Source organism: Elgaria multicarinata, chromosome 7 (assembly GCF_023053635.1).
Source record: "Elgaria multicarinata webbii isolate HBS135686 ecotype San Diego chromosome 7, rElgMul1.1.pri, whole genome shotgun sequence".
In the NCBI taxonomy this organism is placed as follows: Eukaryota; Metazoa; Chordata; class Lepidosauria; order Squamata; family Anguidae; genus Elgaria; species Elgaria multicarinata.
Genome location: NC_086177.1, coordinates 103,797,054 through 103,823,779, shown reverse-complemented (window position 1 = coordinate 103,823,779; position 26,726 = coordinate 103,797,054). Strand labels below are relative to the sequence as shown.

The window sequence follows — 26,726 nt, the reverse complement described above, 5'->3', positions numbered from 1 at the left end:
ACCCACTCCCCTCGAACACCTATAACTTGGCACTGCCTTAACCTCTGTGCTGAAAACGATACTCCCCCGCCCCTGCCCGAGACTCGAAGGAGGAGGCATGGGCTAACATCCAGCTTTCGTTAGCCTCTTCCCAGAGGCCTCTCTTCCTTTCCTGGCTCCACAAAATGTGAATGCACACCCACTCAGTCAGACATGCCATTGTTGGGTTGAGAAAGCAGTCACATGCCAAGGGGGTGTGGGTGTGGGTGTGTGCGTGCGCGCGCTCCACTAGCCTTTTATTTGCCAAGAGTGCAGAGTCATGACTGCAAAAGTGGGGCTCATTGACTTGGGAGATGAATGGGAGAAAGAAAGGCTCAACTTATAGAAAGGTGGTGGTGGGGGCTTTACTTCACAGGTAGGGTGACCATATGAAAAGGAGGACAGGGCTCCTGTATCTTTAACAGTTGTAGAGAAAAGGGATTTTCAGCAGGTGTTATTTGTATGCATACAGTATCTGGTGAAATTCTCTCTCCATTGCAATAGTTAAAGGTGCAGGTGCCCTCCTCTCTTTTGTATCTGGTCAAGAGGGCAGGAGTCCTGCAGCTTTAACTGTTATGATGAAGACAAAGTATCACCTGGTGATATATGCATTCAAATGACATTTGCTGAAATTCCCTTTTCTATACAACTTTAAAGATACAGGGGCCCTGTCCTCCTTTTCATATGGTCACCCTACTTCACAGGCCTGCTTCCTAATTTCATTTTTGCATGGCCACACAGTGGTGTAATGGAACCAAGATTCACAAGATCAAAGCACCCGGACGTTTTGATTAGCAGGGTTGATGACACCATCTGACTCCACCCACCCACCCCAAGAATTCCCAGTTTCTTCTGAGCTTTACTGCAATCCTCACAGTCACTGGGGGTGGGGGAAATGGAGCTTCCCAACAACCATTTCTTGTTGTGATCTTTACCTGGTGTAATGCAGGGTGGCTTTGTTTGGAAAGGGCAATTTAAACATTAGCTTCAGGCCTGCCCAGAAGGGGGGCAAAGGGGGCAATTTGCCCAGGTCCCCACAGAGCACTTTGTATATGTGTGTGTGTGTGTGTGACATCCCTCACCCCTGAAAATTTCATTACCCCAGGCCCCCAGATTCTTCCGGGTGTCCCTGATTAGCTTTACACCTACAGCTCCTGGCAGGAATGAAAACTGCTAGGACCGGTTTGTTGATATGGATAAACACAGCTGCCGTTCCTGCAGAATTTGGCTGTTATGTTCCTTAGTGGCACAGCTTAAAAGGAGCTGTTCACCTTTGTTCAGAGAACTGCACTGGCTGCCACTGTATTTCGGAGACAGGTGTTGTTAACTTTTGTAAACCGCCCAGAGAGCTTCGGCTATAGGGTGGTATATGAATGAATGAATGAATGGATAAAGGCCCTAAACAGCTTGGGACCAGGCTACCTGAGGGAACACTTTCTGTTCTCCCATATCAACCTGCCCATTCATTGAGATCTACACATTGGGGCCTCCTACTTCTTCCATCGCCTGCACACGTACATCTGATTGCAAACTCTTCACACGGTGCATCATTAAACTATGGAATTTGCTACCACAAGACATAGTGATGGCCACCAATTTGGATGGCTTTAAAAGGGGGTTAGACAAATTCTTGGAGGAGAAGACTGTCAATGGCTACTAGTCCTGATGGCTATATGCCACCACCACTATCAGAGGCAGTATGCCTATATGCACCAGCTGCTTCGGTACAGGCCAGGAGGGTTCTGTTGCACTCAATCGCTGTTTGTAGCTTTCCGTGGCCAGCTAGTTGGCCGCTGTGTGAACAGAATGCTGGACTAGATGGACCCTTGGGCCTAACCTACACCAAGCAGGATACAGCACTATGAAAGTGGTAGAGCCACACCAAGCAGGATATAGGGGTATGAAAGCGGTATGTGGTATGTGGCAATAGGTCCCAACAATTGTCAGTGCTCTTCAATACTGCTATAAAGCAGTAGTGTGGCTCCTGCCATCACACCAGCAATTTATCACACACTTGCCATTCCTGGTATGTGGATTTGCAGCTCGGTATTCACATGACATCATCCCTGCCCTGCCCTCATCTCGCCCCTTCACCCCCCTTGCTGTGTTTTATTTTGGTGCGGAGAAAGTCTGGATTATTTCCCCCTCTCGTTTTTTCCTTTGTTGGGGGCATGTGCTGATGAAAGGGGAGGGCAGGGCAGTTCTCCACCTCCAGCACATCATTGTAGGGACTTGTTGGTCAGTTGAATGGACTTTAGTGCTCCACCCACCCGCCCCCTTCATTGCCTGAAGAAATGGAGCCCAGATGAAACCTTTAATTGCTAGATAAGAAAGCTAGAGTGAGGGGGGGAAGAGCCCACGCCCATCAGAGTACCACAACCAATGAAATGGAGGAGGAGGAGAAGGGGCGGAGTGGAGTGGAGTGGAGTGGAAGAGCAAACAAGTGAAAACCCATGTGAAAGGGACTGTGTGTGCTGGAGCCCTTAACGCGCTTATGAAACAGAGGTAAAAAAATGCAGAGACAAATCAAAGGAGAAATAAAAAGGTGTGATGGAGCCCTAGCAGTGCTTAGTGGAGGTAAGTTGGCTCCTACAGCAAGTAACACAACCCCTGATCCTTCATTGGATCCCCCAATGGAGCCACCAATGGTGAAAGTCCTTCACCATTGGCTGAGTCACAGTTTTCTGTCTGACAGCTCAATGCAGAGATGAGTGTAGATCCGCCTAGGTTCTTTCCCTCTCTGCTATCCTTCCCCACGGATAAAAACCACTTTATTTAAGCAGGATTTGGGTGTGTAAGCAGGCTGGTGCCAGTTTTCACTCTGTTACTGTTGTGTTTTTAATTGTGTTTAACACATTTCTTTTATTATTCTTTTTATCAACTTCATTAGTGATTGTAAGCTACCTTGAATTCCCATTTTTGGTAGGAAGGCAGGGTACAGCTCAATTATACAAATACTTCTTCCTAGAAATCCTGGTCCGGGGCCAGTGGTGTTTCCTTCAGAAATCTGGACTTTTTTTGTCACACATTCAGGAATAATAATTATTTGCAAACACAATGAGGACGTTTCATTAGAGACATTTTGCAAATATAAGAAATAGTATTGCCACCTTATTTTTCAGGCATGGCTCCTGTGATGGGCAGACCTCTTCATGCTCCCTGACAGGTCAACACTCAATGGGCAGAACTTTCTCCATGAGGATCATCACACGGTGGGGGGAATCATGGTTTCCTACCTCGCTTCTCCCCCCACCCTGCTTTTGTTGCACAATACTTCCTCTTTCTTCACAGGGAAGAAAGAGGAAGTAAACAATGGCCACGTGGCCCATTCAGTGGGCATTTTTATTGTGCCGCTTTTCCTGCACACAGCAGATCATGGCAAGTTTCGCTTCTAAAAATAGATTGGACTTACTGGGGTCTTATTTTATTTATTTATTGCATTTATATCCCACCTTTTTTCCTCCAGGGAACCCAAGGTGGCATACATAAACCTCCTCCTCTCCATTTTATCCTCACAACAACAGCCCTGTGAGGTGGGTTGGGCTGAGAGTCTGTGACTGGCCCAAAGTCACCCAGTGGGTTTCATGGCCGAGTGATGACTAGAACCCGGATCTCCTGACTCCCAGTCCAACACTTTTAACCACTACACTACACTGGCGCTGGATGGAAAGAAGGCCAGAAGGAGCAGGAGATGCATGGGAGACAGACGGCATTGTCAAAAGAACCTGGAAAAAACTGAGAGTGGGCAGTAACGAGCGTGCAATAAAACGCTCATCTGGTGATGCTCCATGACTCCATTTCTGCAGTAGGGAAAGCATCACCTGTTGAATGTCTAACTGACTTTAAGGCACAAGCACTTTGGCAGGGGGGGGGGGAAATGGTAAGCCTACCAATAGCCATTTCGTCCCCTCCTCTCCTTATATATCCCTTTCGTTTTTCCCGACACACCAGCAAAAATAGCTCTAAACCAGCAGGAAAGCGCAAAAGGGTAATAAGCTGCTCTCCTTTTCCATAGCTAGTCTGGCTGCTGTGCTCCTTCTCAGCCTCCACTCAAAACAAGGATAGGGAGACGAACCAACACAAGCAGGCGAGTGGGGCGGTTCGCACACTGACGCTTTGCACAATAAACATTCATGACAGGAGATAGCTCCAGTCTATAAAGACTAGGGATGTGCTCCGCTTCTAATCGGACCGGCGAATTAGAAGCGGAGCGGGGGGGCTTCGCCTGCCCTTAAGGCGGAGGCGAAGAGGATTGCGGGGCCGGCGGAGCGTGGTGAAGAGGATCGAGGTGAAGGCGGATCCTTCGCCTCGATCCGGAGCTCCGCCGGAAAGGTAAGTGGGGTTTACCGGGCCCTGCCGCTGTCTCCCATGCGGCGACAGCGGCAGGGCCCGGTACCCCCCCCCCCCGCCCTCCTCTCCCTTACCTGCCTCCGTCCGCGGTCCGTCGGCGTCTTCAATTGAGCCTGCGGTTCAACCAGGAAGTCTGGTTGAACTAAATTATCTAATAATTTAGATAATAAGTCTAAATTATTGCATTTTTAATTTGTATCTATACATATAAATTTTCACGTGCACATGTTATGCAAAACTGCATCCTCTTTTTTGATGATGCATTTCCTCTTTTTTTTTTGGTGATGCTTAAGTGGCCATCCTCAAAGCTGGTAAAGTAGATGAGCTTAAACAAAGAAGCAAATCAAGGTGGGGGGAGGTAAATCATCCATAAACCTTTTACTCCTGACTCCTGAAATACTTTTGCCCAGGGAACTATAGTTCCAGGAAAGGGTGGCCTCTAACATAATTCTCAGTACCTTGTCAACTCTAAACTACAGGGCCAGATCTACACCAAGCAGGATATAATACTTTGAAAATGGTTTGAAAACTGTATATGTAATGTGTCCTGGGCTCAAACAGTTGTCAAAACTGTTATAAACCATTATAAAGACTGGTGTAGATCCTGCTCAGGTCCCAGGATTCTTTGAAGGAAGGCATAACACTTAAACTGGTATGAAACCATTATACATACATAATGTAGACACACCCTGTGCGTCTGTCTCTCAAAAGCTCTAGTGTTTTCGTTTGTTTGTTTGTTTGTCATCATGTCCATAGTGACGTTTGAACTCTGGCGAGACCTTCCTGTTTTGTCCTCAACTGACCTGACAATAAGCTTTGTGGTTCCAAAACTGAGTGTGTTATTTGTGTTTGCAACCACTTGCTTTGGGGGGTCAAATTAACTTTTAAAAACGCAACCACCGTGATGAATTTTGTAACCAGATAGTATTTCTTCCACCATGAAGAACCCACAGAAAGAGAGTCTTTTCCAGGCATCTTTATATTGAGTTGTCTCAAGCATCAAGGAGATTATCAGGTTGGTTTTCCCAGACAAATGTGATGGGCAATTAAGGTCCTAACAAAAGGGCTGAAATGGTCCTTGATGGCCCGAAATCTCTCTCTCCAGCCTTAGGAAGGTGGCACTTTTCCAAGACTTGGCCAGGCAGGAAAATAGTCTTTAGCAGTGTTTAGTTCAGGACACATGGGGTTCATCTACACCAAGCAGGATATTCCACTATGAAAGTGGTATGAAAGCAGTATAGAAAAGGCAGGAGCCACACTACTGTCTCTTCCGCCAAGACGCTTGTTCAAGCACTGGTTATTTCACGGTTGGACTACTGCAACCTTCTTCTCTCTGGCCTTCCTTCTTCTCACATCAGTCCGTTGGTTTCTGTTCACCACTCTGCCGCAAAGATCATCTTCTTGGCTCGCTGCTCTGACCATGTTACTCCGCTTCTGAAATCTCTTCATTGGCTTCCAATTCACTTCAGAATCCAATATAAACTTCTCCTGTTAACCTTCAAAGCTTTTCACGGTCTAGCTCCTTCCTATCTCTCCTCTCTCATCTCACACTATTGCCCCGCTCGTGCTCTTCGCTCCTCTGATGCCATGTTTCTCGCCTGCCCAAGGGCCTCTACTTCCCTTGCTCGGCTTCGTCCATTTTCTTCTGCTGCCCCTTACGCCTGGAACGCTCTTCCAGAACATTTGAGAACTACAAGTTCAATCGCAGCTTTTAAAGCTCAACTAACAACTTTTCTTTTTCCTAAAGCTTTTAAAACTTGATGTTGTGCAGACTTTATACTGTTAGTTTTACCCTACCCTGTGCCTGCTTACCCTACCCTGTACCTGTTTGCATTCTCTTCCCCTCCTTATTGTTTTACTAGGATTTTATTAGATTGTAAGCCTATGCGGCAGAGTCTTGCTATTTACTGTTTTACTCTGTACAGCACCATGTACATTGATGGTGCTATATAAATAAATAAATAAATAATAATACTAATAATAATAATAACAGTGGTATTGAGATACACTGCAGGATCTACACTACTTCTTTATGGTGGTACTGAAGTGCACTGACAACTGTTGGGGACCATGACACATCTACACCAAGCAGGATATAACACTATGAAAGCGGTATGAAAGCTGTATATGGTCTGTGTCAATGGGCCCCAACAGTTGTCAGTGCACTTCAATACCACTATAAAGCAGTAGTGTGGCTCCTGCCTTTTATATTCCGCTTTCATACCACTTTCATAGTGGAATATCCTTCCTGGTGTAGATGAGCCCATGGAGGCAAAGAGCACAAGAGTGTTTTTATAGTTGGTGTTTTCTGGGTTCAAAGCATTTCGGAGGATTAGAAATGATTTATTAATTTATTTATTTATTTATTGCATTTTCATTTATATACCGCCCCATAGCCGAAGCTCTCTGGGCAGTTTACAAAATGATGTTTGGTATGGATCAGGTGCAGAATGGGTAGTTTTTCTAGCCACGTTTTCTACAGCTCAAGCTGCTGCACAGAAGCAGGTAAGGTGCAGCGGCTTAGTCAGTTGGCAAACTAGCTAACAGCCACTGGTTTTCTGTCACAGTCTTTGCAAGCAAGTGTTCAACCTCTGCAATCCAGGTGCATTTTCAAGATAAAGATTTCCTGGTCAGCTTTGATGGTTTAATAAATGTCTACAAAACAAACAGCAAAGTCTGGTGGAAAAGTAGCCAAACAGCAAAAGAAAAGAGTGAGAAAGTTTCCCAAAGGAATCAAATGCTGTTTTCAGTTCTGCATCCCACCCTGGCATGGGCCAAGTGAATGTGGACAATCCCGAGGGTGGGGGACAGAAATTGTATTTTAATTATGGTCAGAAAGTTGGCCACACGCTCTAGTCTCCAAACAAGTATTGTTTACACCACATGTGCTACTTTATGCACATCAGGCTATTAGTAAAGCCTAGAGTGGCCACTTAGATGTCAACAAAAGAGGCACCAATTTGCATAAAGTGTGTGCATGCTATTGTCTCTGTATATATGCAAATTTGGAAACAATTAGTAGAACTGAAATAGACATGCAATTCATCCAGGGAGGAAGATGTGGTCTGCCTACCTGTTTATTTTATTTCTTTATTACATTTTTATACCGCCCAATAGCTGAAGCTCTCTGGGAGGTTCACAAAAATTAAAATCATGAAGAGCATAAAAACAACCAACAATCTAAAAACAGAAATACAAACTACAATATAAAAAGCACAACCAGGATAAAACCACACAGCAGAAATTGATGTAGGTTAAAATATGGAATTAAAACAGCAAAGTTTAAAATTTAAGTTAATAGGTGTTAAAATACTGAGAGAATAAAAAGGTCTTCAGCTGGCGATGGAAGGAGTACAGTGTAGGCACCAGCTGAACCTCTCTGGGGAGCTCGTTCCACAGCTGGGGTGCCACAGCAGAGAAAGCCCTCCTCCTAGTAGCCACTTGCCTCACTTCCTCACAAATAAGGACCCCTGTAGATGACCTTAAGGTCTGGGCAGGCACATATGGGAGGAGGCATTCCTTCAAATAACCTGGCCTCAAACTGTTTAGGGCTTTGAATGTTAGTACCAGCACTTTGAATCTGGCCCAGACCTGGACTGGCAGCCAATGAAGTTGTAGAAGGACTGGCGTGGTGTGGTTCCCTTTACTATCCAGGAGCTAACAGTAGGTGGACAAATTCAAGGCCTCTGATCTCCTTTCTGATAGACTTTTGTCTTCAAACTGCACTTCGATTGGACACAGCCTTTCAAATAAAGGACTGTCCTCTGAGAAGTAGGACACACAGCCCTAAGAAAGACAAAATTTGTCAGCTTAAAGCTCTCTCAGAGTTTAAGACAGCTGTAAAGACTAGTGTCTTCCGGCAGGCCTACCCAGATGAATTTTAAACCTAAGAATATTAAGATGCTGTGATTCTAATTTTAATATTGTATTGGGTTTTATATGCGCTTTTAACTAATTTTATGTATTATGTTGTGTTTGGTGTTGTTCCCTGCCTCGATCCAGAGGGAGAGGTGAGTAATAAATAAATAAATAAACAAATGATGATGAAGATGATGATGGGTTGGTGGCTGAGAAGCCTCCATTCCAGATAATTTTACGCGCACACACACACACACACACACATTCCCCTCACAGAACATTTCCCAGCGTTCCCTCAGGAAAGGACGCGCTTGTCAAAAACAAATGCGGCATGGATTTTACAGGTGCTGAGCAAATATTGGGCTGCCCTGCGGCTTTGCCCCTTCACCAACTTCTCTTTGGCTTTGCAGCTGCTACCAAGATGTTGCTTCTTTTCAGCCACAGCTAGACCTAAGGTTTATCTTGGGATCATCCAGGGTTCGCCCCTGCCTGACCACTGGATCCCCTGTGTGTCACCTAGATGAACAGGTTTGACCCCTGGACGATCCAGGGATAAACCTTAGGTCTAGCAATGGCCTTCGTTTGCTTTCTCTGCCCTTCTTCTTGAAAGGAAACACAGACATGAGTCACGGGCCCCGTGGTGGAAGGGCGGGTTTGCTTTTTGGGGTGTGTTTGCGTTTGTGTGTGTGACCCTGTGCACGTCTCCTCCATGCCGGCAAGAGCAGAACTCTTCCAAATCCCGCTCACAAGTCTAATTGCTTGCATGACAAATTTTGGCAATTGCATCATGGGCTTAATAATGAGTGTTTTCGTCCAAGTGACAGTTCTAGCCAAAAAGTACAGGCTCTTGCCTGTCTGTCTGTCTCTCTTGTCTGTTGCAAAGAAGGTTAACACCTTTTTTTCCCAGGCCAGCTGCTGGAGTCCTTCCACAGTAGCCAAAGGAGCTGAAATTCAGAAGGTGAGGCTTTGTTCTTCCCTAGGGATGCAAAACAACTTCACTTTCTGCCAGGTTTCTTTTGTGTTAGGCTGTTGTTCAAAGAAACAGAAGCCGGGTCAGAAAACAAGCAGGCAGTAGAAATACCAAATGTTGCCCAAACAGCTGTTATTTTAGGGCTGCTGGAGAGTTTCTTATAGAATCACTTTAGAACTGAATGTGCAAATTATATATTATGTGTATAATAAAGGACAATTTTCTGTCCGTATTGTATTGCACTTGAATGAGGGCTGTCAAGGAGTGATGTGACCTGTTACGGAATGCTCATGAACATCCCTTCTGCTCAGAGAATGAAGCTGAGGTTTCACGGCCTGTAAACCTTTTTCAGGAGTTGCTGAAGCCACAGAGCATCCTGATATTCCTTCCATCGCTTCACATCTGTACAGCAATTTAATTTCAGCTCCCTCCCCTCCCCCCACCAGCTCCCTCCCTGACCCAAATGTCCGCCATCAAACAGCTGTCATCTTGTAATCCTTTCTAAGCAGCTCCATTTTTCAATCAGAATTGTGACGGGAATTATGTCCAGAAGATAATTGCAGTGTTTATAAAAAGGGAGTCTTCTAGGCCTGGGAAAGGGTGGGGAAATGGCCTTGGTGCTGGGCAAAATCCAGGTCAGCGGTTGAGCTGCTACAAATGCCTTGACTTGTATGATGTGTCACCCTCCCCCCATCCCCAAAAGCCAGCTTTAGTCAATGCAGCTTTTCTGAGACTAGATGTCATTTTTTTATTGCAAGCCAAGGGGAGAAAGCTCAGAAGGATACTGGTTGGTCACCAACATTGAGTGGCCAGGGATCAGATCAATGCATGCAGTATCGACAACCAGGTAACAATAAAAAAAGTGGTGTGTGCTTTATGGCAGGGTGTTATCATTTATCATGTTTGTTGCTAGTTTTCCTCTTTCTGGTATTGTTTGGTTTGAACTGCAGGGGACTTGGGGCAGGGAACTTTCTCCTTTCTCGTCACTTTTTCTCCCTCTATAGTAGAAACCGGTCACTTTAAAACACACACACACACACACACAACGTATTTGCATGACAGGCTGAAATCCAACTGGTACAGCTTTCCTCCAGCAGCAATGAGGAGAGCATCATTTGTTGAATTTCTGCCTACTGTCAAGCAGGGCTTTTTTCTTTTAAAGGCACATCATAAATTCTGCCGGATAACAGGTGTTAAGTCTATCGATGTGCCAACTGTATACAGAAGATGGGTGTGCTACAGACCTGAGGGTTAGTTGGAGACATAAGTCAAAATTTTAATTTCGTCACATGCATGTATATACCCCGACCCCTGTATCTTGCTATACAGAGAGTGGAATTATTATTATTTTGCTAAGGCTCTACTTACTAGAAAGTAATGCCCATTGAACCCAATGGGGCTTGCTTCCTTGTAAACATGCTTAGAGATTGCTCCACACGGATCTTTTCAACTGCAGCCCCTGCCTTGCTCCTCTTTCTACATAAGGGCCAAACCACATACGCAGGGATGGAGATCTGTGGTCACCTTTCCTGATGCCTGGATAGGAGCAACATCGCTGGAGAAAAGGCTGCGTAATCCGTTTTCCTGCATGTTTTGCCAGTTAAACTCCTCCACCTCCATCAGAAAAGCTGCCAATAGCTCCCCTGGGCCAAACAGAAAAGTACAATATAGGGGCAGCTTCAGAATGTAGCAGGGGTTAGAATTTCAATCAGGGCAGATGGATACAGATGAAGGGGAAAGCAATGCCTTCTCCCCAGACCTAATTTAACATACCTGTACCTTCCAGCTGCCTTTAAGCTATTATTATTATTATTATTATTATTATTATTATTATTATTATTATTTTATTATTATTATTATTATTATTATTTCTTTTTTCACTCTTGGGGTTTTTTCTAGATGGACATGACGGGATTTGCCAAGTTATACTGTCTTTTACTAATTCAGGAATTTCCTGATTATTGAACATGTTTTAAGTATGACTGGATGGAACCAATTACCTAAAGAGATCGTGGTCTCTCCCACACCAGAGGCATTCAAGAGGCAGCTTGGGCAGCCATCTGTCAGGAATGCTTTAAGGTGGATTCCTCCACTGAGCAGGGGGTTGGACTTGATGGCCTTATAGGCCCCTTCCAACTCTACTATTCTATGCTTTCTGGATGTTGGTGTGGATGTGTTTTGATAGTCCCAGTTTCTGAAGGTTTTCTGTCTAGTTTTTTGATGTGATGCTGGTGACTGATGTGACTAAAGGGATAATCGTGACCTTTTCCTGTTGCCATAGTTCTTTAATGGCAATAGCCAGTGGTGTATATTTCTCTACCTTTCCCTCTTTGTTTTCTACAACATTCTTTTTCTTTCTTTCCTGTTCTTTTTTTTTTTTTTTTTTTTGTCTATAACTGTTATGTCTGGTCAGTTGCAGGGTATTGTTTTGCCCGTATGAATTGTTCTGTCCCAGTATATTTTATGATCTGCATTTTCCAAGTTTGTTTTGGGTGAAGATGTATAGTGTAGGTTGTTTGATGAGGTTGAATTTGATGGCCCCCTGTTGGTGAATTATTTTTGCAGCTGTATTGTGATGATGATGATGGAGGAGTAGTTTACAGCTCTTCTGTGTCACATCTCATTTGGCCATAAGTGACTGAAGAGCAGGGGGAGAAATGTCTGCTCCAATTATTTGTAGATGCAGTTGGTAATATTGAATGTGGGAGGTGTACTTACCCATGAATCATGCCATTTTCTTGCCAATGTTCTGCTGGCCAATGTCTAGGGAGAAGTTCTGGCTGGGGGATGCTGGGAGTTGTAGTTCAAAACATCTGGAGGCCAACAGGTTGGGGAGGGCTGGTCTCAAGGGGAAACTAGAGAATTTTCTTGCAGAGCCTGGGCATTTCTGCAGCCTTAGGCAGGTGCTTGTAGTACCTATCAGTTCAGGTCTGCCTTAACAATCAGTGATCTGGTTTGGACATAAAGGCTGAGTTCCGACAAACTAATCAATGGTTGTTTCCCATTCTGTTCCTATTATCCCCCCCTCCCAATTGATTAGCGTGTCATACACCCACACCCATATGGTAATGTGTATTGTTTTACTTACTTCAAAATGTGGTAAGCCAGGTCTGCTGTTTTGTTTTGTTTTGTTTTTGTGAATGGGAGAACCAAGGATGTTTGGATGTGACAAAATTATCCAAACTTCACTTCAAAGCTCGGTTCAGCTCACTCGTTTTCAATTGCGATGTGGTTTTGCAGTCTCTTTAACTGGAAAACTGCTATACCATTTCAAACTGCACATTTTCCAAAACATATGCATTGTTTTCAACATGATCGCAAGTTTGTGAATGTGTGAAGGTGTTTTGAAAAAATGCACTCCCGTTTGCATTTGGGGGTGCGAATGAGACAAGTCCAAATGAATTGCCACTAAATCCTGCTCTGAGTGACACTGTTGTCTAGGGAGACCATATGAAAAGGAGGACAGGGCTTCTGTATCTTTAACAGTTGTCTTGAAAAGGGAATTTCAGCAGGTGTCATTTGTATATATGGGGAACCTGGTGAAATTTCCTCTTCATCACAACAGTTAAAGCTGCAGGTGCCCTGCCCTCTTTTAAATCTGGTCACTCTAGTATAACTCCTGCACTTTAACTGTTGTGATGAAGAGGGAATTTCACCAGATTCTCCATATATACAAATGACACCTGCTGAAATTCCCTTTTTAATACAACTGTTAAAGATACAGGAGCCCGGTCCTCCTTTCCATAGGGGTCAGTCTCTGTTCTGAGGACTTATGGGTGAAAAAGACGAGATCATATCATAGAGGGCCATTGTGGGGTGGAGAAAGGTGGGGTGAGATAGAAGGGAAGGTGTGGAAGGGAAGGTGTTCTAGGAATGTTTTTTGAATGGCTGGGTATGACAGCTCTGAGCAGGTTGTAAGGATGATTTTCTTTTAAGAACTTGCCAGCATTTTTTCCCCTAGTGCAGCTCCTGTGTGTAACTAATGAGAAATGCTGCTTTACGTCAACTTTTCCTTGGCCCACTGTGATGGAGAAAGTTTTGCCCACTGAATTTGTGCTTCTCACAGCCACAATTAAAGGAACAAGGGTCATGCCAGGAAAAGAAAGTTGGAAACATTACTCTGAGACAGGTAGACATACTGTAGGTACAACTTTTCCCATTACAGTTAACAAAGGGAAACTGTTTCACTTCCAACATTGATTTCTAAGAAATTTTGTATTATTATTATTATTATTATTATTATTATTATTATTGTTGTTGTTGTTGTTGTTGTTGTTGTTGTTGTCTAAGACTGAGCTAGGGAGAATGAGAGAGAGGAAACAAATCTGTACATTTTGCAACTCATTTGCATTTCAATAAGATAACTTTATTAAATCTAAACAATTAGTTGTGATCTGAGGTCTTACAAGCAAACCCAGAAAGGACTTAGATCAGATAAATTTCCTGCTCAGGCTTAGCAATAATTTCTAATTAACTCCTAATTAGTCCACTAATTAGCTCCTTCCCCTGCCCACTGAGTTGTCTAGACTGATTTTTTTCTGCTCTGTTTGCACATTTTATCTACTGCTCGATGCTCAGCACTAAATAATGGCTAAGAGCACCACCTTTTCTCTGGCAGGGTTTTCTTTTTTGGCACCTTAAAATAGCTTTGTGAAAGCCAGAAATTCAACAGGAAAGCTTTCCTTTAGGAAACTCTTCACCTGTTGAACTTCTGCCTTAACCATACAATGACTGAAAGGAGTAGGTGGCCAAATGAAGGGGAACGGACAGGAGATAACCACGAGCATAGCAAAATGAGCCATCATAAATAAATTTGCTATTAATGCCATTTTAAAATGGGATTCCCCCACCCATTTAAAACAAGAACAACCAGGTTTTGCACTTGTGTCTCCAGCAGAGGAGTGAGAAATGGAAATTCAACCCATGAAGCTTTTCCCTATATATCTCCATATCAGGAGGGGAAAGTTTCACTTGTTTTCTGCCTTTTCGCTTGCTGTTAAAAGGTACGGGAGCTGAGCTGGGGGAAATGTGGCAACATTAATTTAACATTATGTGACTGTTACCAAATATTTAGGGAACCAGGTAGAGAGGAGTACATAGCGCTTCTGCCTTAAATTAGGGTGACCATATGAAAGGAGGACCGGGCTCCTGTATCTTTAACAGTTGTAGCGAAAAGGGAATTTCAGCAGGTGTCGTTGTTATGCATGCAGCACCTAGTGAAACTCCCTCTTCCTCACAACAGTTAAAGCTGCAGGAGCCCTGCCCCCTTTTATATCTGGTCACGCTAGGCAGGGCTCCTGCATCTTTAACTGTTGTGAGGAAGAGGGAGTTTCACCAGGAGTTGCATGCATAACAATGACACCTGCTGAATTTCCCTTTTCTCTACAACTGTTAAAATAGAAGAGCCCTGTCCTTTTTTTATGTGGTCACCCTACTTAAATAGTTGTGCAAGCACAGGAATTTTGGTAGATGCTGCTTGTCAAACAGGGATGAAAACAGCTGTACTAGCAAAGAAAAAACAAAAATCATATACGTAAACATACAGAGCCTCTACTTTCTCTTGTACTTGATCAGCCTTCCATTTTTTAATCAATACTGGCTTTCACGTAGGGTGGTTATTGTTGTTATTGTTATTATTGTTCCATTTATATTCCCCTCTTGCAAGGAACCCAAAGTGGCTTATATGGTCCTCCTCCTCTCCATTTCATCCAACCAAACAGCAAAAAAAGAAAGAAAAGAATAAAGCCCCAGTCTGCTACTAGACTCCTAACAAAACTTTGACCCAGAAACAATGGAGCTTTTTCACAGCTGCGTTCAGACAACACAATAATCAATGGTGGCTTAAATAATCAACCATTAGTTAAAGAGTCAATGGTTGGTTATTGTGTTGTCTGTTGTGGGGGGGGGAGAAACACCCTACAGTTGACTATTTCCCCAGAATAACCAACTCAGATAACCAATGCTCTACAGAGTTGATTATCTGCACAACTGTTGGTTAACGTGTTGTCTGTCGGGCTCAGTCAACTATTTTGCAGGGTTGAGTCAACTATCTTGGCTGGCTACAGAGTTCCTGGGAAAGAGTGTCCAAAACTGCGCCGGCCACTCTGCTACAGCCAACAGAACTCACAATGGCTGATGGGATAGCACCATGAGGACTGAGGGAGGAGGGAGTGTGGGGACTGTGTCAATCAAATGCCAGGTTGACTGAGGTTGAGTTCAGACAACATGCTAATCAACCGGGGTAGGTGGGTGGGAAATAGGAACAGAATGGGAAACAACTGTTGATTAGCGTGTCATCCGAATTCAGTCTATCGCTCAACGCTAGTCCCAAACACTCCACAGTTGTGTAGGAACATGTTGTATGGTGAGTACCCCCTCTATAATTAACGCTGGAGTTTATTAACCATGTACTTAGCATAATAATGAAACAAACAAAAGAGTGGCAAAGTCCATTTATGTTTTTATGGCCTTTATTAGTTTCCCGGTTGGATTGCATTTTAATTTGCTGAGTTCGGTCTTGATTTCAAATCCTGCTTCTGCTATGGATGCAGTTTTGGTTCTCCTGGCCATCTTCATGAGATCAGCTTTGGGACGTCCTTTTGGTGTTTATTATTTGTAGACCACAAGGGACATTGCAAATAAATCAAATTAAAGGTTCAGGATGTAACCTTAGGCTTACAGTAAAGGGAGAACAGAAACACGGGGGCAGGGAACAAGCAAAATTAGTTTGAAAATGCTTACATGAGTTTTTATAGGCATTTCGATCCAACTGAGGACAGGTTGGTCATCCTTCCTGTTGAGTCATCTTGTTGCTGTATTTTCACCACTAAAATGGTGAAAAGTCAATGATTTTCCTTACCTTCCGCCAGTGGTAGTTCCATAAGGTTGCCCCCTTTGTCTTAGATGTATTGGCAGATTTGGAATGTTTCATGCTCTCAGAGCAACTTCTTGCAGATCTTCAAAGGAACTCTCATTTACATTTATACCTCATTTTGTAAACCGCCCAGAAGGCTTTGGCTATTGGGCGGTATAGAAATGCAATAAATAAATAAATAATAAATAAACCCACCATTGACTAAAGTGTTGTCCGAATGCAGCCAGTGGAAAGATCCACAGGGTCTCCAACTGAATGACTGTGGATCAAACTACTGTTAAGTGCTGGACTAAAGGATCCAGTTGAAAAGCAGGTGACTTTAACCAAAGAAAGTGTCACATGGTTGTTTTGTTTTAACAAATGTGTTAAAATACAGGGTTGATGGGACTGGGAGAAATGATTGAGTGGTGAGGGGAGAAATTCTAGAAAAAAGTCTGTAAGTAAAGCAATTAATTGCCTCCTTTAAAATCCCTTCTGTAAACACACGCTGCTGGTTTGGCTATTTATCTTCTGCTTGTTATCTGCTTCTGTAACAATCTGGTGACCATTTCAGTCAGGAATACTTTCAAAAACAGATTTTCTTGGCCACAGTAACTGCTGCTCCAAGGCCTTCTGCGAGGCTGAGAACCATGAAGAAATTTACATCATGCTCTGGGGCCTTGGATTTAAGGACGCCAGCTTTTCAGCTGGTGGCCTGGTCCTGAACTGGCAGCTTCATATAGAAGGCTTTAGTGGGTGACCATGAATGTTGATCTCCATACTGGAAAAAGCTTCACCTGCAGACTTCTGTGCATCAAGCCACTGTTACATGCACAAGAGACCAGGCTAGTCGTCTTCTCCTCCTCTTCCTTCGAGCAGTTGGTAATCCTATTTGGGGAACACTTTCGTTCTGTTGTTTTAATTACATAGATGATATTTATACAGAAGAGGTGAGGACGCTCAGGCCAGTGGACCAAATAGGGCCCTCTGGAGTCCCAGTAGGGTAGGATGGGGTAGGATGACCACATGGAAAGGAGGACAGGGCTCCTGTATCTTTAGCAGTTGTACAGAAAAGGGAATTTCAGCAGGCGTCATTTGTATGCATGTAGCACCTGGTGAAAGTCCCTCTCCATCACAACAGTTAAAGCTGCAGGAACTAAACTAGAGTGACCAGATGCAAAGGAGGGCAAGGCTCCTGCAGTCGAATCGGGCATGCCACAGATCATGACTTCAATAGCAACCTCCCGCCCATGTTCCCCAGCAACTGGTGCACACAGGCTTACTGCCTCTCCTACTGACTGAGCTTCTGGCAGTGAGTGCTTTAAGGTAAAGCGTGCAGGTATGTTTTGCATATTTGGCCTCACCTCTTTTGCCTTTGGACCTGCACACCACTGGAAAGTCCCCCCCCCCAAGAGCTTCTCCAAACTGGAATTGAGTCCTCTGGCTGTAAGAGGTGCGAACTTGATATACAGATCTGGACTTGCCAAGTGACACGCTATTCTGCCCATTTTAAAATCATTTTTCCCCAAGACAAAGTTTATCTGTATGATAACTTTCTCCCAAAATGAAGCAACTCTTGGCCCTTCCAAATCATATGAATAAAAGAAGCATTTTAACTGTATGGTATCTCCAGCAACTAGCCGAGTTAGACAAACCTTTATTAAAGAGATTTTGTGGCATCCAGTAAACCTGAAACAAAACGTTTTGCTGAATCAGATGTAACTGGAAGCCCATAGACATATCAGATACTGACACCAAAATAATGGTCCATTGATTGGACAAAACAGGACATTCGTATTCCCTGTTCTATTGTTGCTGAAGAGCCCATGTGTCATATTTATTCACTGATGATAAGTATTTCTAAAAATGAATCATGGGTCGATATATATGGTCAACTTCAACTTTCCTAAGAGGCTCGTGTGGCGCAGAGTGGTAAAGCAGCAGTTTCTGCAGCTGAAACTCTCCCCACGGCCTGAGTTCGATCCCAGCGGAAGCTGGTTTCAGGCAGCCGGCTCGGGTCGACTCAGCCTTCCATCCTCCTGAGGTCGGTAAAATGAGTACCCAGTTAGCTGGGGGAAAGGTAATAACAGCCGGGGAAGGCAACGGCAAACCACCCCGCTATAAAGCTTGCCAAGAAAACGGCGTCCCTCCAATAGTCAGTAATGACTCAGTGCTTGCATGAGAGGTTCCTTTCATTCCTTCCTTCAACTTTCCTATAGTGAAGAAGATTCCAAGGCCATGGGACTGAATCCAGATTCTAACAAACATTGCAATTGCAAATGCTGCCATGCAGCGGTAACAGGCAACTCAAATATATGTTGCAAAGCTGAAAATGGCAAAAACTTGTCATCAGCACCCAATAATTGATCCAGGGTGAAAATCATTCTATCTGTCCATGTCTGCCACAAAAACATTTTCTTTCCAATCTTTATTCTGCCCATTTTTAATATATATATATATATATATATATATATATATATATATATATGGATCCCCCTCCCCTCTGCCTAAAGCAGAATTAAGATTCCACTGCAGCCACTCCCAAACTGGTACCTTCCAGAAGTTTTGGACCACAACTGTCTGGATTCATGACCTTTGCCCGTGCTGGCTTGGGCTGGTGGGAGTTGAGTTCCGAAACATCTGGAAGGCACCACCTTGGGGAAATCCTACTATTGTACTCATCTTACACAGCACCTGGAGCTGGTGCAGGATCTGTCCTTGGCAGTTCAGGCCCTAGTCACACCCAGATTAGATGGCTGTAATGCAGTTCATGTGGGGTTGCCCTTGAAGGTGATTCAAAAACTCCTGACTGATTCAAAATGTGGCCACGAGACTAGAACTAGTGTAGGCTGTCTGCAATCACAAAAAAAGAGAGATGAAATCTCCAAAAAGAGGTTGCTAATGTGCATAAAATTTGCATATGCTAATTGATATGTAGAGAAGCAAATTTAGAATAAATCATAGAATAGCAGAGTTGGAAGGGGCCTACAAGGCCATCGAGTCCAACCCCCTGCTCAAGGCAGGAATCCACCCTAAAGCATCCCTGACAGATGGTTGTCCAGCTGCCTCTTGAAGGCCTCTAGTGTGGGAGAGCCCACAACCTACCTAGGTAACTGGTTCCAATGTCGTACTGCTCTAACAGTCAGGAAATTTTTCCTGATGTCCAGCTGGAATCTGGTTTCCTTTAACTTGAGCCCGTTATTCCATGTCCTGCACTCTGGGAGGATCAAGAAGAGATCCTGTGCCAATGAGTATCATTGACACAGAAATACATTACATCTTACCACAGAATTGAGGACTGCAGCCAGGTGATGAAGCCTACATGCTTAGTCTGCTGTACGTGCTGTTGATGGAAACCTTCAAGGCCCATGTCTTCATTATTACGCTTCTTTATCTTTATCCTGGACTTGGGTCAGACAGCCTTGAAACGGAAGATGCCTTCAAAGGAGAGGATGGTCATCTGGTAGCCTTTCAAATGTGATTGCCCACTATAAAAAGAATACACCAGACCATATTATTCCTGTATTATGTCAGCTTCACTGGCTGCCATTTTATTTCTGGGCCCAGTTCAAATTTGATCTTTAAAGCCCTAAGCAGTCTGGGACCAGATTACTTGAAGAATCACCTGCTCCCAAAGGAAATTACCTAAATGTTGAGATTCACATTTGAAGCTGGGATCCTGATCCATAGCTGGAGGTGTGAGAGGCAGACATAAGGAGCAGGCTCTTTTTTTCCATGGCACAAAACCTGGAACCTTTTCCCAAAGGAGGCCCACCTGTCTCCATCTTCCTTGGTTTTTAGATGTGCCGTAAATATGATTTTATTTCAACAGACCTTCGGCTCCTCTTATTAGTCTCTTAGTTGCACGGCTGCCCTGATTTTGCTTTAGCAGTAATCCTGTTGTATCATATTGTATGAATTATGTATTTTAATGGTATATAGGAATGAATGAATATTACTCAGAAAGCTTTCCCTAAAGTTTCTTAAATCTGTATCCATGTGATTTAAACCATTTGCTTATTCAATAATAAGCCTTATTGGTAGAAGAGAAGATGGGTGTGTGTTTTCCTTACTCCTTCAGGAAATCTTTTATGTCTTGGTAGTAACAACCTGGTTCTACTATCTCACACACACACACACACACACACACACACACACACACACACACACAGACAGCCCGGTCCTATGCATGTTTATTCAGAAGTCCCATTGAGTCCAACAGGGCTTCCTTTCCAGCACTGGAGGCTGGTGGCTCCAATGCCAGTGGAGTGGTGAATCCACTCCAGGTTTCAGTTAGAACCAGTCACTCCTTGGATAGCTCCTTTAAACTTCTGACTGGTTCTGAATGAAACCCTGAGCAGATCCACCACCCCGTTGACATTGAAGTCACCAGCTTCCACTGCTTCCTGGTAAGGATGTGTGGCACTGCAGCCGAATTCCTCTTCTTCCCATGAAAATGGATGTCAGTCAACCCAGCCTAGAGGACATATCAGGCAGGTGTGGGAATTGTGCAGAACACCAATAGGGAACCTCCTCTGTGTGTTTTCTATCGAGCCCGATATTTGAACCACATAATTAATCCTTGGCAGCCTCAGTACAGAAACTGAAGTGCAGTGTTTGGATTGGCACAATGAAAACGCCATGTAACCGGAGCAGCGGAATGCCTTGACCTTTTTATACAAACACCTTTCTTGTGGCAGATTAGAATTCCTTCCTTAAAAAACAGAGGACACCAAGAGGGAGCGGAGCGGAGTGTGAACGCCTCCCCTGGAAGTCTGCTTGTCCATCCCCATTCTCGCATCCTGCTTAGGCCAAGCTAGGTGACGTTGTGCTTGAACCGTATCAACTTGATGGGTTAGCCAAGATTCAGAGTGTCTGGGGCAACATTAATCCAGGGACTCGGCCACAGTGCCTGCTGAGTTGCTGAAATCTGTGCATGTCGCAATTTCAAATGAACAAAATAAACGTCTCTGGAAGTCCTGATTTGAACTGAATTTTTTTCACCTTCATGCCCTTTGGCATGTCGGCAGAAATGAGCAAATAGGTAGCCGTCCATTGGAGGCCAAGAGTCAGGCTGGAGATCAGAGACAAGGCCATAGTTGCCCAGGAAGTCTTGGCTGCCACAGGAAGCTTTTATAGTTCTTCCTGGTGAGGAGAGCCAATGGCCAGCCTGGATGGGCGGAGCGGTTCTGAAGCCTCAGAACCCCTTGGTGCCCAGTGCATGCTCCAAGCTGTAGCATCAAAGGTTCACCACAGGGGGGAGCAGTTTCCAGATCCTGAGGATACTGTTTCAACCTACTAACATTGACCTCAAGTTCCATCATTGGATTGTGGATTTCTTGTTTCCTGCAGCCGTACATAATGGCTTCTAGAGAAAATTGTGGCAGTCGCTAAAGAGGGAAGCTGAGCAAGTTATAAATGTGGTATGACCGGCTCTTCGCCATGGGTCAAGGTCAGATGAGGATTTGCAGAACCCACATCTGGCCACTCATCCAGAGACCAGTGTGAATGGGTTCATGACTTCTGCAAAAGGTTTTTTGTCATTCGTTTATTGATTTAATGAATGTATTTCTTAGCCACCTTTCATGACTGTAATTTCCCCAAGGTAGCTTACACAATAGCCCGGTTTGCGCATAATGACAACTCATGGGTTGTTTAAACCATGGATTGTCAGGGCCACAAGCAAGGGAACAAGCACACCAACTCCTGCACACCCACCACTTTTATCAACCACCCAGGAACACCCTGTTTCTGCGTTGTTTGATGTGACATCTAAACCTGGAACCATGGGTAATCGTTGGGTTAAACTCTGGATTGTTTAACCCAACAGTCACCCCTGATTTGTTGTTGGGTTAACTCTACAACAACCCAGAGTTCTGGGTTTGGATGCCACACCAAACAATCTGTTTGAAAGCAGAAATCACATGGGTTAAACAAACCATGAATTGGCGTTATGTGCAAACCAGGACAATATAAAACAAAAATGCATTGACGTGACTGGGCCACACAGAAAGTCCTTTATATTTGAGCTTCACATTCCACTGCGTGTCGAAGCGTAATTTTTTAGAGCACAAAAGAGACTGTTCCACAAGAGAAAGGGCTTCAGAAATTAACTTGTGCGACCACCACAGATCCACTTGCCAAAGGCAAAATTCTTATCCCAGTTCTCAAACAGTCAGTTACACCCAGGAATGTACAGATTTCCTTCCTGGAGTTCTGATTTGTGGTCAGGTTAGGAGAAGGTAAGAAACAAGCAGTGGGGGAATGAGACTCCTTGCAATATCTCACTGTCTCTGTGTTGGCACGAGAGGCTGAATAACTGAGTCTACAAAGTGGAGGCTTGGCAAAGCAAACTTCACTGGGTTGTAAAAGGCACACCCACATTTGCTGAATGCAACTGAAATTTTATGTACAACCAACCCAGGTTAAGGAGCAAGCGCCTTTGCGTCTGCCTGGCTGTTAGGCACTGTTCACCACCCTGGTAGCCCCTGTTTACATCCAGGGCTCTCGGCATGCATCCAATGGGGTGAATTAGCTCTGCACTCTGGCGGTCCCCTGCCATTATTATTTTTGAATCTCTAACAACAAATTAAACCTTCTTGATATGTTCTCCTGCTATTGATCTTCCAGCATCCTTTAGCCTTGCATGGATGGGAGAAGGCTTTACCTCTCTCAAGGGCAGAACCTTGGGCCTTCTGTGTGGAATGGAGCCTCTCCTGTGGTTTCTGACATCCTCCATACCCTTCTGCAAATGAGAGAAGACCCTCACTTCACTCCTAAGTATGCTGCAGATGGCACAGAGGAAGGCAGAAGGCTGATGGCAATCACAAATAATGACTGGTTAGGAAGCCCAACCAAATGATGTGAATCCATATATATATATATATATATATATATATATATATATATATATAGTGTGTGCGATTAAAACCTAAACCAGCCCTCCCCAACCTGGTGTCCTGCAGATGCAACTCCCTTAATCCCCAGGTGTAGGGTGGCCTTTTACAGAGGGCCATCCTCTATTTAAAGGGTTGCCAAAGGACTGTCCTCTAGGGGCTTTATCCAGTCCAAGGTAAAGAACCATAAGAATGAAGAGTGGGGCCTTGAAGTAGCCCACGAAAAGCACCTGGAGCCCGTCTACACTTGTCTAGATGAAACATAACAAGTTGGCAGAGATGACGTCAGCAGTCACGTGATGCTGTTGTTGTTACGTTTCTTCTGACTTTTAAAACCGTTCCACTTTCTGTTAAAATCGTTTTAAAACTAACAATGTGCCCCAACCTTTCGTTGTATTCAATGCCGTCTTTCAAAGTCATGTCTCGTGACCATGGTCTTTGCTTCCTGATTAGGACGTGAGGGCTTTTCTAGGGGAGGGAGAGCTGGCACAACTCGACAAGGGGGAGGGGGAGAGGGAGAGGGAGGGAGGGCGGTGAAAGAGGGGACAGAGGCTTAAGTTTTAAAAAAAACCGCTTATCTTTCGGGGCGCACGTGGCCCCTTTAAGACGCTGCAGGGCTTCCCTCGTCCCTACGCGTCGCCCCGCCTCCCTGCCGGCTTATCCCGGCAGGTCTAGCTCAGAGTCACCGGAAGAAGGAGGTTTACTTCAGAGCTAATGAAGAACGTTCTAAAGAAGAGTGTGCCCGGGTAAAACGATAGAAGAAAAGGTATTTCGATTGACTGGGCTCAAGTTGCATTTTGTAACGTAGCAAAGGAGGACGCAACAATGCACTTAAACAACGGTGTAATGAATAGTGTAGATCCTGCCCTGGACAACAGACTAAATAGGTCACCTGGTGGTTGTCCTCTACACTATAGTGAGATGTACTGTATTTCTATTTAAATTGTAATAATTACTACTAAATTTGCATCTATATATATATATAACCGCCCAGAGAGCTTCGGCTATTGGGTGGTATAAAAATGTAATAAATAAATAAATAAATAAATAAAATTAACATATGCAAATGATATGCAAATTGGTGCCAATTCTCAAGTGGCTGCCCTACCAGCTAGCCTAGCCAAACTGTGTGATTCTGATCCAATGCACACAAACACACCTCTGTGCCTTCTTCCTAGGCACTGTCTGGCATCTTTTGCTGTGGTTGGTTGCTAATGATCCATGCCTGGACATTCAAGGAATAGGGGCCCATAGGCTTGCGGTGTCTGGCTGACAGCCGTTTTGACCAATCAGAGCAGTTCTGTCAGACATTGCCTCCGCCTGCCTACTATCATAGACGCAGGTTGCAGTACACATCTTGCATTTGGCCAAACTAGGCTGTCGGTGCTGACATGGGAGATGCCCTGTGATTCTTTCAGCACATTTGCATTGGAGGGATCTTAAAAGTGCTGTCCTGAGCTTTTTGAATCACACTGTTAATTGATGAATCACATGGACTGTTCCATTAATGTTCAAAGCCGTGGTCACACTTGCAGCTGACCCTTCCATTCTGCAAGCTTGCAAAAACACACACAGAGAGAGAGAGAGAGAGAGCGCGCCCAGGGTGAATTCTTGACTCACCACAATCAATAACCGAACTCTCGTTGCCTTCAACCGGGTCAGAATTCCACCTCGGCCATGAAAGTAGTTGAAATCTTTCCTCGATAAGCCTGAGACAGAGTAAACACAGGTTACAAATGATTAGCTAGCGTAACCCCATTTTTCAACGGCAACAATGTCTCCTATTTGGAAGTATTTCAAACATTTGAGTGTGTGACTGCAATTAACTTTGATTGTATGGCACTTTGTTCCCTGCTCCTCCCCCATTTTTTATTTTATTTTTAAAGGAAAGGGCTGGTTATAAAACGGGGTTAATGTTTAAGCTTTCTGAAGGCATGTTGCACTTGAAGGACACGATCCAGCCAATGTTAAGCACCTGTGGCTGCAATCCAAACTCAGCAAGACTGAGGTCTGAGGATTGCACTGATGGGGACCACATCTATCCTATTGTCATCAGTGAAATATTGGAAGGTTTGGGTCATGTGAAAACCAAATTCCGAGCCCCGGAGCTTTTGCAACAGGTTCCAATTCCATATTGATCCTTGTTTTGTGTGGGTGAAGAACTTTAGGCAAGGGAGCCAAATAGGACTGGTCCCAAACCAATCCTTTGGGGTTCCCCAGAAAACCACGCCCCATCCCCTGGCTTCACACTTTTCCCCTCAAATGATGGATTCCTGGCTTTGGGGCAGCATTTCCCCATTTTAAAATGTTAAGATGCCTCTCCAATGGCTCAGTTACTGGCAGCAAGCGCTTAAAGTCAAAATATGGTGGTATTGGCCCCACCCCTTTTGCTTTCAGTTCCACCCACCACTGGAATGCAGCCCCCAAGAGCTTCTCCAAAGAGGAATTAGGCCCTGAGGCTCGAAGAGGTTCTGCATCCCTGCTGTATTGTGTGTTTAGAAGTGCTGCAGGGTTTCTGATGAAGCTGCTACCTACCTGGAATGACCTACATCACAAACATGTTGTCGTGATTCCAAGCCCTCCCATAGAGATGTGAGACAATAAAGAAGTCTGCCATGCAATCCACAAAGCTTTATTCAGCAAATAAACATTTCTTCACACCTGAAGGAAGTGAAAATGCTAGGAGCTTTCCTCTAAGCTTAATTAGGCTAATTAAGCTAGGCAGTGGCCCTTTCAACTTAAAGGGTTAGTTTCCAGTGCAGTCCAAGAGCTACTTTAGCTCAGGGAGGGTCTTTCTTGAGAAGTCTTTGGCAAGCTCACACCTGCTCACGGCTCCACCCACTTGACCCTGCAATGGACTCTGGGATCTGTCAACTCCAAAGTCCCTTCCTCCTCTGACTGTGGCTGAGTTCCCAGGGACTGGGGGAGGATGAGCTCTGAGTTTTTGGTATTCTCTCTGATAAGCTCCTGGGAAGATTTCCCCTTGGCTCCTGGAGAGTCTTGGAGGATCTCCTCCCCTGCTTCCTGTCTTGGCTGGTAAACTTTCTTCTTCTCCTTCTCCTCCTCCTCCTCCTCCTCAAATCCCTTTCCCCATACTAGAGAGAACAAGCCTGATCCTGACATCTGTGCATGTTTAGACAGAGAAAAGTCCTACAACTCCCAGCATTCCCTAGCCAGCCCCCTTAAGATACTTGTATTTCCTAAACATCCTTATGGTCTACAGAGCTCATACTTAGGACACAATGAAGCCAGCAGGGTAGGAGTAATGACAACGGTGATCTCCACCTCCCTGTCCTCTGTCTTTGGCAATTTTTTTTACTTGTGAGGGTGCTTGGGAAGGGAAGGAATCCAGAGGGGGCTCAGAATAAATCATACCTTGGCCTCTCTAGTTTCCTGCCCACCAGAATGCCCCCTTTCCTCCTCCTCAGAGGTCACTTTTCCAACCCCGGAGGGTAGCTGCCAGTTCTTTCCGCAATGGCTGTGAGGGGACGAGGAGCAGGAGGAGGGCAGAGCTCTGACTCCCCCTTCCTGAGGTTGGAGCGCTCGTTTTTCTGAGCACCCTCCCAGGAACCATAGGATTGCTGTCTTAGCCACATTTTCAGTTCTTTCTGTATAGCTGCTCTTGGAAACGTGAAGCTTTGCTAACATGTTATTGTGCGGACAGTTGTTTAAATGCCATTTATTTCCCATTACCTATTTTCATCATTGGTAAAGTAATATTGTGATAGAGGGAATCCCCCTGATACATTCAACTTGGGGGTTCCTTTGAGGGGAACTCTCA

The 26,726-nt window shown here is 44.5% G+C and overlaps 1 protein-coding gene across 2 annotated transcripts in view; it reads left to right on the top strand.

Moving 5' to 3' along the window:
• Positions 1 to 9,138: 9,138 nt before the first annotated feature.
• NDRG1 (N-myc downstream regulated 1) overlaps positions 9,139 to 26,726 on the top strand; it is a 113,198-nt gene continuing 95,610 nt past the window's right edge. The window contains exon 1 of one of the 2 annotated variants that reach the window (XM_063131160.1): positions 9,139 to 9,184. Coding sequence is in view for 1 of the 2 variants with exons in the window: in XM_063131158.1 (XP_062987228.1) it covers positions 10,021 to 10,043 (23 nt within the window). In the remaining variant the exon portion in view is untranslated. Of the gene's footprint in view, positions 9,185 to 9,981; positions 10,044 to 26,726 lie in introns of those variants that run through there. The other variant, XM_063131158.1, reaches the window with a different exon arrangement.